Source organism: Pundamilia nyererei, unplaced genomic scaffold, assembly GCF_000239375.1.
Source record: "Pundamilia nyererei isolate P.nyererei 1_Seehausen unplaced genomic scaffold, PunNye1.0 scaffold00211, whole genome shotgun sequence".
NCBI lineage: Eukaryota > Metazoa > Chordata > Actinopteri > Cichliformes > Cichlidae > Pundamilia > Pundamilia nyererei.
Genome location: NW_005187612.1, coordinates 799,237 through 811,523, shown reverse-complemented (window position 1 = coordinate 811,523; position 12,287 = coordinate 799,237). Strand labels below are relative to the sequence as shown.

At 40.9% G+C, this 12,287-nt stretch overlaps 1 protein-coding gene across 6 annotated transcripts in view; it reads left to right on the top strand.

Moving 5' to 3' along the window:
- LOC102211631 (serine/threonine-protein phosphatase 2B catalytic subunit alpha isoform) overlaps positions 1–12,287 on the top strand; it is a 66,960-nt gene that overhangs the window by 17,084 nt on the left and 37,589 nt on the right. For all 6 annotated transcript variants that reach the window (XM_005748030.1, XM_005748029.1, XM_005748034.1 and 3 more), the window contains exon 2: positions 9,386–9,586. In XM_005748030.1, coding sequence (XP_005748087.1) covers positions 9,386–9,586 — 201 coding nt within the window. The remainder of the gene's footprint in view (positions 1–9,385; positions 9,587–12,287) is intronic.

The window sequence follows — 12,287 nt, the reverse complement described above, 5'->3', positions numbered from 1 at the left end:
TTAAGCCAATATTTTGATGGATGAAAGATTAATACCGAGACTCTACAGCACTGTTTCCCTGGCAACCCCTTTACTCACTTTTATCTAATATCTCTCCTGTTTGTCGACGCGATTTAAAAGCTCTTTTCTCTGCAGCAGATGATGATGGTCAGCAGCACTTTAAAGTGCAGTAATGGCACCCTGGAAGCAATAAAGCAGAAAGTTGGGGTCTTTGCAGCTTTGGTTGGTTATGACACTGACCTCCATGCTGTAGCTACTGACTGAAGGAAAGAAAAGTAGATGTGTACGGGATAATCTCGTTGATTTAAAAGCTTGTTATGCAAAGATAAAATAGAGCCAAAACATGACATGTCTGCTTGCTGCGTTCAGACTCGATTTAACAAAGAGCTCGATTTAGATTGCTGCTAATCAGCCCCAGTTAATTTTTAAATTGATCAAACCGTGGCTTTTGTGCGCCACGGATGACCAGCGAAAAGTGGTCATATTAACGCATGAAATTAATGTTAATATAAATGCAGTAAGATCAGTAGCTCCAGGACCTGTTTGTAACGAGGCACAGTTTGAGTGCTTTTCCTCCCTGACTGGACTCTATACACAGTTGTGTGTAATTTCTCCTAATTCTGCTGACCTGCTGTTAATTTAAATGAATGAATTGAGGGAAGCAAAGACACCATTTTGCTAATGTTCGGAAATGTGTTATTAATTGCAGGGGACACATTAAGCAGTACGGGAGTCCAAATTATTAATTTAAGGGAGCCATTGCTCATTTGTTAACATTAGAAAGCTTTAATACCTGCTGGGCGATCTCCATGGGATGAGATGCCAGCCCCCTGAGTTTTTGTTGACTGCTCTGCTTGCCCCACCCACCTCTTGTTGTTGCATGGGTCTGTATAGTATTTTATCTGATGCAGCTTCTCTTTCTCGTACTCTCCCTCTCTGGGAAAGTGAGCGCTATTGGCCCTGCTCTCCTTCCTGCCTCAGCCAACCAAAAGTAACGCCTACACCTCCATAATGATACACAGATATAATCAGCGGACTCGTATCATTGAACTTCAAAGCTATGCTGTGCTAAATGTTGTGTTTCGCCTGGGTTCATAGCTATACGTAGCAAAGAGGTTCACACCACTTTCCACCACCGTTAACCCTGAAGCCCACGGGCCTTCTAAAGTCCTCACTGAACAGAGTTCTAACATTACATGATCTTTATATAGCATCATATTAAGATTTATAATATAGTGGTAGTAGATAAAGTCGACCGGCGTATAAATATCCGGCTTCTGGATTTAGTTTTTGCAGTTTTCAGCATAAGCAGCTGATAAACGACCAGATTTTGCTAAGAAAAGAAGAATTGCAGTCTAGAAACTTCTCATCACCCACATAGCAGCAGATTCCATTAAGGAATTTTTAAAAGGCTACCTAGATCAGCCAAGTGTCATTATGTCCTTATATTTCTTGCCAGTAGCTGATTTAATATTCTTTTTGAAATCCTTTTTGTAATAAAAAAAATATATACTCCATTATTACTGTGGACTGACATTTGGGTCATTCTGCAGCTAAAATCTATGTTGTGTTAGCTTAATAAAAGATATCGAATCTTAGGAGCGCAGACTTATGAATTATTGATTTACTGTGTCTTAGGCTTTACAGGTGGGTTACAGAGACACAGAGCTGTTAAATACAACAGTCTCATCTGTGACTTGCAGACATCACACTGCAATCTGTGTGCGAAAGATGGGTTATTGTAGATCATTTCTCACCTTGCGAAAGTAATTTGTGGTGTGCTTAAAGTGCTGCAGTTCTTTGTTGTTAGTAAATCAGGGTCTCAATCTTTGTGCAGTATGCATGTCTGTTAACCAGCTTCCGAATGGGCCGAACTGTGTAATAACGGAGTAATAAAACAGCTTCTAAATGACGTGAAGTTGAGGTGTTTTCTGCTGTACAGTATGTCCTTTGTTTCCTACCGCCTACAGAAGCTCATGCATTCTGTTCATCCTGGACTCCTACCCCACTCTAATTCAGTGTTGTTACGTAATTTAATTAACAAACCCTGACTATCAGTGGAGAGTGAGTTGCACACTCTGTGCCCCTTCAACACTTGGCAGTCGTCCTCTATGCATACAAGACGCGCAGTGGATCCTTCATCACTAACAGGCTTCCAACTAGTAACAAACCAAAAAATCTGCACTGTCGATAGCAGGTTAATCTCATATGCAGATATTGCAACTGCAGTGTAGCATTCAAAGCGTGATCTCACGTTGTGCAGCTGGATGCATTTATGTGTTGTTTTTCTTTTTTAAACATACTGCTGCTCTCCACTTTGGTTTTGTGTCTTACCTGGTGCTGGTATTTATGTACCATTTGATCAGATAGTGAGTTTCCACTTGATGCATTACACAGAGATCTTGCTCGCGCTGGCAGCCATTTACCTTGCCTCAGGATAAAGAGCACTGTACCGTCATTCAAAAAGGCAAATGGATCTGGCAAGTAGTCAGTGCTGCTTTGTGCGGGTAAGGAAGCAAAGTTATAGATCGGTATCGCGCTTTAGATCCGACACCGCACCGCCTTTTGCATAATAACGTCTGGCTGTGCAGTCAAATGAACTCTGTTATTCTATACTTTGTATGAACTGACCTTCTGTTGCACTCGCAAACAGTTTCCTGAATCTTTGTTCTGACTTGGCTCTCTTTTGTCATGCTGAGATTTCCACTGAGTCTTAAGGGAGGGGAAAATGCCGGTGCTGTGGCTTGTCTGGTGGAAGGGGCCCGGATGGTTTGATGTGGGAAATGACAACCCAAGTCTCGCCCACACTCGGGGAGGGCCGTTGCTGCATCATGCCATGTCAGCTGTTTCTGTGGGGTTCAGTTTAGCATCGGCTGGTAAGATGCTGTGCTATGCCAAAGTGGTTGTGGACGTGGAATTGGAAGAATTTCTCACAGGTTGCTGGGATTCTTTGCCACCAGTCTGCTGTGTCTTTATGGTTTTAATGGATTTTTTTGCTTTTATAAATGGCTGATCGTTGGCCTCCATCCCAGTCCAGCTCAGACTGTGCCAGCTTTATATTTTTTTGTCCAACAGAGGTAGTAGGTAATGGCTTATGCTGCATGATTTTCTGCATCAGCTAAAATTAAGCCATTTTCTCATGTGCACTGTGTGAAAGTGGCCTTTTCCTCAGAGCATCGTGTGTGCTGCCTCCTGCTTGCTCTGTCCTCACCTAACACACACAAAGTACTCCCAGTAGCATGTGAATACATGTGAGAAAGAAAATTGTTTGAAATTGTTCAGTTTGTGTTTGAAAATGACTTTATTTTTATTTTTTTATCGTTCAGTTGGTGTCTCTAAGTGGCACAAGTTGGATATCAAATGACTGCATTGTGTGAGCAGCCTCAGCAGTTTTCTGATTTGCAGAAATTGCTCTGAAAGAAGACCGAACGTGATCGTCGTTACGTCTGTTTGCAGGTTTAGCACACACCTTTCACAAAGCTGCCGGGGCCAAAAGGAAATTGATGCGCACCAATTGTAGCGACCTGAGCTGCCGGATCAGTCCAGACTAACGGTTGCACTCCATGTCCTTCATTAAACAGAGTCAGGGGTTGGTGAGCTCTGCAACAGTCTGTCTCTCTTTCTCCAATTAAGCTGATCTGTCCAACAGCGTATGACTGCGCACCTCCCGCTGTCTCATTCCTCCAAAAGATTGCCTTAGCGGTGAACTACACCAACCTCACAATTTCCAGCTGCCTATCTTCCCACTGCTTCTCAGCAGTTTATGCTGCACTGCACCCCGTGGTGCCGATTTTCTCAAAATTCACACCTGCATGTCTGCTATGCGGTGTGTAGTTGTATCATGAGTGCTGCATGCACGAAGGTGGCTGCGGGGGTCGACGATCTAAAGCTGGATGACTTTAAAACCCGAGGTACATGAAATCATACCGTTTGTGTGAACCTGACTGTAGTTTTAAATTTATTTTATACACACTTCAGTCATTTAGAGGTCTATTAGGCTTACAATGAAATGCCTGATGAACGGCTAGCTTGGAAACTATAATACTAATCTGAGACAAATTACCATGGAAAGTGAAGTTGGAGTCCAGATTTCTTTTTGCGTTTTATATTTTTTAAATTAAAAATAAAACCTCTCTGACTCTCTCTCGCTCTCTCATCCTTTCTTTGAGGCCAGATTTGAGGCTGCAGTGCAATTTCCCTGTTACATAACAGAAGAGAACAGAGAAATGTTAAAATTAATGAAGGCAAAAGTGAACGGCTAATGGAGACCATTTCTGACTCTTACTTGGGTTTCAGGCACATCGCCGCAGGTCAGTTTATGCTCTCACGGCTATAAAGCATTGTAAGAAAAGAAGAATAGATGCACAAGATTATTTGCAACAATCAACAGCTGCTGTCTGGGGAAAGCCCCGATACCGCTGATAAAGGCTGGGTTTGGGAGGAAAAGGACCAGAGAGATTTTTGCCGTGTGGTTCTTTTAGACTTGGAATAGCCAATTACTTCAAATAATGCTTATATAATGCAATATCTGACACCATTATTTATTCTTGTTTCTTTTTCATGAAAGGAGAAGAATAAATGTTAGATTTTTTTTTTAAATGTATTTCTTTATGGAGTTGTTTTTTATTTATTTTTTAGACAATTTCATTTTTTTGTAATAAGTTGCTGTGCAAAAGCCTCGAGACCCTCCTCATTTCTGTGTTTAGGTTCCAAGGAGCCAGACTTAATGCTTTTACACACCGGATCCGTTAAAAATATTTTTTGTCACCTGTTCATAATGTAATTGTTTTTATTTTTAATTTTTTTTTTTATTAATTTTTGAATCAGCTCGATATTTCCAAATAAATAGATCTGACCAATCAGACCGTTGCATTTGGCAAAAAGTGTGCTCATACTAAAAAATGCACACCGCTACTGAATATATAAAGATTTGGCAATAGTAAAATAAAACTGTTTTACTTCACACACAAGTGGAATTTCAAATCGTATCATTTGTTCCAGTTTCTTTAGCTGAATCTACGAAAAATGTCACAGATAACAATTTGGTTGCCGTAAAATGTTGGGAATCCCAAAAACCTGGGATGTCTCATTTCATGTTTTTGAAAAAACTTGAGGATACTGGACAAGTGGAGGGCAAAAGAAGAAGTGCTGGGCCGTTTTTAAAACGAAAAATGTGCATCAGATGAACAGTGTCTGAAAATCATGTCCTAAAGAAATGGGAGTAACACATTCTTCTTAAGAGTGTGGAACTGATCATTACGACGTGCCATGTAGTGTTTTGGCAGATGTGGGTGTTACTCTTGTTAATAAGGGAGCTGTTAGAAATTCCACAAGGGGAAAGTTCACAGTGTTTCCATTGTCATGACTGTAGGAAATGGAAGGGTGATGTGTTAAGAGGCTGCTAGCATGCCAGCACCTGCAGCTTTCACACAGCGTATTTTTATTCCAGAATAATGTCTTTGGTGTTTGGATTTTAGAGTGCGTCATGTTCTGTCACTTCGGCGGGAAGTGGGATCACTCACGACATTCACAGTGGCTACACTGTTTGGGGACTATCAGTCTCAAAAATGTCTGTAAATCAGCTCACCGGTTGCCATTGTTACTGCATCAGTTACTGGTTATTTTGGGGTGGGGGTCGGGGGTTCTACTTCTTTCACTGACTGACTTACTATTAATTATTATCTACAGGAACCAAATAACTATTACAGCTGGTAGGTACAGGGTTTTCCCATGTAGTTTCCTCATAAGCTCAATATGTTTACCGTCAGGTATGTTGTTACACAGATTTCGTACGTCACTCTGCGCATGAATGATTTATGGCTTTGTCCTGCCGCTAACTGTCATTCCTCATAATCGGAGTGTATTTCTTTTTTCCTGCACAAATGAAAAAAGAAAAATGGCTCTGTTTCCTCTTATGCAGTTCAAATTCAACAGCAGCGCAGTTGTGGCAAACAGCCTGGGGAGTTTACCTGCATTGCCTAATTGGCTAACAGCGTGGGATTAGGGAAATAATTTAAGCACCTTACTCTCTACTCCCATTTGACAGTTGGATTACATTTAGCCAATTAAAGCACCTAATCCTTATAGTCTGCGGTTCAATCCCCGAAAGTATCCCTCCAACATGAAAGCCAGCTTTGGTCATTCTTTTGTCTTTTTCTGGCTTTAATTTACAGAGTTTGCATAAGAAGTTGTCACATTGGCAGCTATAAGTAAAAGGTTTTTCTGTATTTACCTGAAATCTAAGTTGAAAACGTGTACCTGTGTATGAAATTTGACATCCGAAAGAATTTCGGGGTGTGATGTTTAAATTTTGTAGCACTTTTCAAATAAAAAAACTCTTTTTCGTGCTGCTTCTCAATCATTATCTGTGAGCTAATCATGTCGCAGATTCGTGGCCTAGCTGTCATTTTTAAAAGCTTGCTGCTCAGTTGAAAAATGCCCCCTATCAAGTTCAGAACACTTCACATGAATGTAAACACTCAATTTGTTCAACAACTCAAGGGGCTGTGCTTTCTGCACCATGGAGTCAAAAAGCAGTAAGGCTAGAGTTGCGTAGCAGGTGCTCACACCTGGGGCTCTGGTAAATCACTCTCAGATGGGGGAATCTCTAAATGCCCCTGACACCTGAGCAAAGACATCGTATTGTATTATTCAAGATTTATTTCAAGCATCGTAACTATTTATTTGGCTTAAAGTGACTTTGTGGTATCCACCTCCTTCAGACATTTTGGTTTTACGTGTTTGAATTTACAAAGGAAACTGAATGAGTTGCATTAAAATGTTTGATGTTGGAAAACTTGTGTTATGTCACGCAGATTCTCAAAATAGCATTTATGGGGAAAATAATTGCCAGGTAGGTAGAACAAGGCTTATTTCCGTGTACCTTGCCAGCATCATAATTATAACTTTCAGATATCAGAAACAGCTTTCAGCTTCACTTCTTTTCTCTTTTTTGGGGGGCTTTTATAGCTCGTGTTTCTAAAAGCAAGTTGGGACGCCTTTAAAAAAGTGAATAAAAATGGAACGCATTGAAATGATTACAAAGACAGCACATCGAATGTTGTCCTATCATTGCAGGATCCTTTTTTATAAGGAAGGACGTGGACGTGTTTACGGCCGCGGTGCATGACCTCATCCTATAGCAGCCCTCTTAAGTGTTAACTCAAAATAAACAAAACGTTTCCCAATCCTTCGTGTCGGATTTAATCTGCGATAGGTCCGACCTCCTTTGCTGTATTTTCCTGCCATCATACTTTCCAATGCTGGCAGGTCTGTACTGCAAACATGCCAGTTTAGATGGAGCCATGCTGGCATTAAACATGCTGGATGTGCTTTGGTGTTGTCTTGCTGAAATAGGGAATACCTTCCTTTGTCTGGATATGTTGCTGAAAACCTGTATTTATTGTTAAACGTCGATGATGCCATCACAGATGTGCAAGATATCCATGCTTTGTGAACGAATATGCCCTCATGCCGTCACAAATGCTGGCTTTTGAATTGTGACGATGAACTGTCCATGATTTTTGAAAACAATTTAAAATTCTGATTAATCATACCCCAAAACAGTTTGGCTGTTTACTAGTTAAGAGTTAAAGCTTACTAGTAGTAAACCTTGAAGCTCTGAGCTGAGCCTCCTCCTGTTTCAGGCTAGCTTATAGACCGAAATGACTGGATTTGCATCAGTAGTTGGTGAGGATTGTCTCGTCCTTTGCAGCTACTCTCAGAAAACCCCAGAAACTATTCCAATGGTCGTCAAACCATATCTTTATTGATCTATACCCAGGTGTCAAAAGTTGTCAATTAGGGGTCCAGGAGAGATCGTCAGATGTTATGAGACGAAAGAGTTAAATGCGTGTGTAGTTTTAACATGTATATGTGGATGCGACAAGACCAAACCATATCTAAACATTTAAACCTTCTCTGAATCTTTTCAATTAGAAACAATACTCTTACATTCGCCCTCTCACAGGGTTGTGCCCCTCTGAATTTACTACTATTTTTAAAGTGGCGTTGTGAGTTATCAGAAATTGTACATTCTGTCTCTTTCACCCTGCTGATTTTACATTTTTACACACATAGCATTGCTGAAAATACCCAGGATGCAACTGTGCAAGTCCAGTAAATTTGTAATTTCCACATAGACCCATTAGAAACTGGAGCTGAGATCCCAAATGTCATCTGTTGCTAAAGCTCACTGTGACACAGATAAAGTGCTGGCCTGATTACCGCTGATGTCACCTTCAGGAAGGATGGATGCTGGAATACACGTACACACCACACATGTATACAACAAACACAGACACTAGCTCAGCAGTATTTTCTTCTGGTTTTGTGGATTAGTCACCTGTAAGCTGTATGTGAAGTCTGACTAAGAGCATGATGTATGTTTTAAACTCTTAGAAGCAGTTTGAGCAAAAGAAAAAAAAATGGGGAGGAAAAAAAACTGTAATTTTGTACATTTATTGTAAGTAATGTGTTTAGCTTTCATTTAATAAAAGCATTAGGCTACTAAAATCGCAATAATATGAAGTCCAGTTTGAAGAGCGTTTTTAATAAAAGAAGACTAGACCTAGACTGCAAATCCCTGTTTTGATTTAAAATGCATGCAAATAGCATTGCAGCTTGCGAGTGCATCAGTAGGATTCCAAATTACTGGGGAACATTGAATTACTCTGAAAAGCTATCCCTCATAAGCCACTAATTATGGAAATTGACAGTTACAGAGATTTGTTGAGGATTTGGATATTGTCTGATTTCCACAGTGGCTGCAAGACTCTGAGGAATAAACCCAATTTTACTCTTAAAAAAAAAACCAAAAAAACTGTTGCTGAGAAATAAGTAAATGCTTGTCAGGCTGAAGATGATATCTCTGTTGTTTCAATCGAACACAATAAAAGAGAGCACACTGAAGTATGGAGTTGGTTACACGTCACACATCCGCATACACTGGTGTTTCTGTCCTCGCAGCACAAGCTTTTAATGTTAATAAAATAAAGATGTGTTGGTTCTCTGCCTCGTTTTTTAATATACAGTCTCTTTTCTCGTGAATATTGCCAAGTAAACTAGAAAATGTGTGTGTCTGTAATAAATATTGAAAATTGAATGACTCACAGATCATAGCAGCAATCAGGTAAATCGTCTCAGAGGGTGGGCTGGAAGCATGGGAGTGAGCGCAAACTCCCTCTCCTGCAGGGAGTCGATCCCCTGGTACAAAGTACCTTCTAATCAAACAGCTTAAATGCAGTTTTCTCAGTGATGTGGAAATAACTGTGTATTGCTGTAAGCCTTTTGTCAATGAAAAGTGTATTAAAGCACTGTAAACGTGGTATGAAAGTACATCAGTTCTAATGATTTTCTTCTTCTTCTTTTTTTTAAACCCTTGCAGCTGTCCCCTTCCCCCCCAGTCACCGACTGACAGCTAAAGAGGTGTTTGACAGTGATGGGAAGCCCAAAGTGGACGTGCTGAAAGCTCACCTAACCAAGGAGGGCCGTGTGGATGAGGCGGTGGCGCTCAGGCTCATAGGAGAGGGCGCCGCAATCTTGCGTTCAGAGAAGAACCTGCTGGACATTGAGGCTCCTGTGACAGGTCAGGGTTCAAATACTGCATGTGTTACTGCAAACCAGTAATCGACCAATAAAAAGTGAATAATTTTGTTTCACTCCAGAAATAGTAGTCAGAGTAATTATTCAGTAGTCAGCTGATGCATCTAAGATTGTATGCAGTCACCCGCAACTAGCCAGTGCTGCAGCCCTACGACTTTACCAAACTGGACACCGGGGTGTATGTCACTCATTTGTTCTCTACTGCTGCAAAAGTGACAGGGAGTTGTAACCAAGCACAGTGAAAAGTAAGACATGACTGTCACGTAAATAATGCAAAACGACATTGTGCATGTGAAAGTTAACCTGTGGGCAAGGTAGGTTGTGCCAGCACTGAAATGGGTGTGTGCTATGTTGTGTGCAACACATTTCAACATCTTTTGAAACGGCAGATTTACTGAAGAAGGCTCACCAGTTTGTCTTTTGGGTTATAATTTTTAGACAATAATGGAAGATTTGTTGAGCTATTTATTTTTGTCTGCAAAACTTTCAGGATTTATATTCATAGTCTAATGCAAAGATGTCACTGTGCACTTATAGAAATTTAAAAGGGAATCATTGATTAATTGATGATCAGAAATGACGAAACGCAGCTGCTTGTCTAGACTCACAAACTACAGCCTTTCCAAGCGGGAACACTTGGGTGGACACCACTCATATACTCTTTATTCCACAAAATCCTGCATATCATGACCTACATTCATTTTTCTTTTTAGTTTTTCTCGTGTCTTGTTTAGGCTCCATATATCTAAAATGCAAACCTTAGAACCGGCCCACAACTATAAGAAGAAACCGACTCATTCATCATCTTTTACCTTAACAAACAACAGATGATGATTCACTTACAGACACTTCCCAGCATGTTTCGCACTGTGTATTCCAAGTATTCCACCTTCCCAAACAAACAGCAGCTCACAGTAACCTACAATAACTGTTTGTTTTATTTATTTGCAGGTATAAACAATATACAGATACAAGATTTTAAAATCAAACCGACACAATGGAAGAGAGAGCTGAATGTTTGCAGCAGTATAAAACTTAATTTTCCTAATTAACTGAGTCACTGTTTTACCAAGCCACACGTGGGCCATGCCGATAACTAGAGCAGTGTATTTTTAAGAAACACTGCTTCAGTTCATCCAATTTGGCAAAGCTAACGAGCAGTGTTGCATTCAGTTACTAGGCTGAGTCTCAAAGCAATGCAGAGGGACGTTATTGAAAACATCTGCTAACTTTGGAGAGAGGTAGTATGACACATCGATCGTTGTTGTTTTAAAATCGCTTATTAGTCATTGTAGTTTTGAAAAAATGTCATTTTCATTTCATTTGCTTGGTTTAGCTAACAGCTTTTACATTCAAAGCTGCTAGTAACTGAAGCTTAGCTCATTCACCCCCGTCACACGCTGCTGCGGGAGGTTCGCTGATGCATATGCACAAATCCAGCGCGTCTATTGTCGTCTTTTCTTCCTGGTCAAGTGCCCTGTTCCTCCATTAGACTTTCTGATGAGGCTTCTTTGATGTTGTCGTAATCAGAGGCAGAGACACACTCATAGGATCTATGGCAACCAAACATTTCCTAATGTGAGATCATTCCCACAATATCATCCAGAGAGGCCTGCGTTCATATTTAGCAGGCATGGCACTTACTTAAATTCATAAATGCAAATACCCCCTTTTTTTTAAAAGCTGTTTGTTGTTTTGTCTTAATGGATGTAGACCGTTATGATAACCCTTGCTGTTCAAGAGAGTTGAGGTAAACAAAAAGATGCAAACAGACTGCATGTTTTCCACGTCTGTCTTTGTGTTTGCAGGCACCTGAGAGCTGTAAGGTTAACAGATGTGTTGTTGAACACAGCTAGATTCCTCCAGTTTGAGCTAAAACTAACTAAGTGCATATTCAGCTGTTTGTGAAAATTAAACACAAGTTCATTCTCTGGGCGTCTAAATAGGGGTTAGAGGGTTAGGGGTTAACCCTAACCCATTTTAAATCTGACGCTCTAGGTGTTTAAAAACAAAAAACACAAAATGTGGTGCTGGGACAAATTGGATAACTAGCATGGATAAACCTTATTCGATTTTCTGGCTTAATCTGATCGCAGTGTGGATTCCTGTGTGTAAACATGCTCCAGTGGTGACCTTCCCCGGTCAAGTCGCCTTTTTAAAATCTGGTGCAAGTTAACATGTTTTGGTTTCAGATTTTACAGCACTTCAAATAAGGGCTTAGCCAGTAAAGCCTCCTCTCTTTGTTGTGTTACATGGAAACAGTGGACAGCTTCTCCTCCGTGTGCGAGCCACAGATCCCGAGGAGCGGTGCGCGTTCGGTGCACTTGTGTACACGAGTGCAGCGATGAACCGGTTCTTTCCCTCCCACTCAACACCCCTGCCTCAACCCCTCTCCCACTCAGTAGGCTTGGACAAGGATTTCTCTGTTGCGCGTGCTCATGCGCCTGCTGTGTTTCCCTCTCCGTGCGCACTCCTGTTTGCTATAAGCATTTCTTTGTTTTTGCTCCCATTCCCTCTCTGCCTGCCATGTTTTGACTGTCTGTGTGACGGTCAGGAGCTGTTTCTCTCTGCCTCTCTCCGCGTTAGCAGGCCTCCAATTCCAACATGACACATGGTCAGTGAATTAGTATGTAAATATTTATCATGGATGCAAAGCACCACGACATGTCAGCTACCTCTCTCTC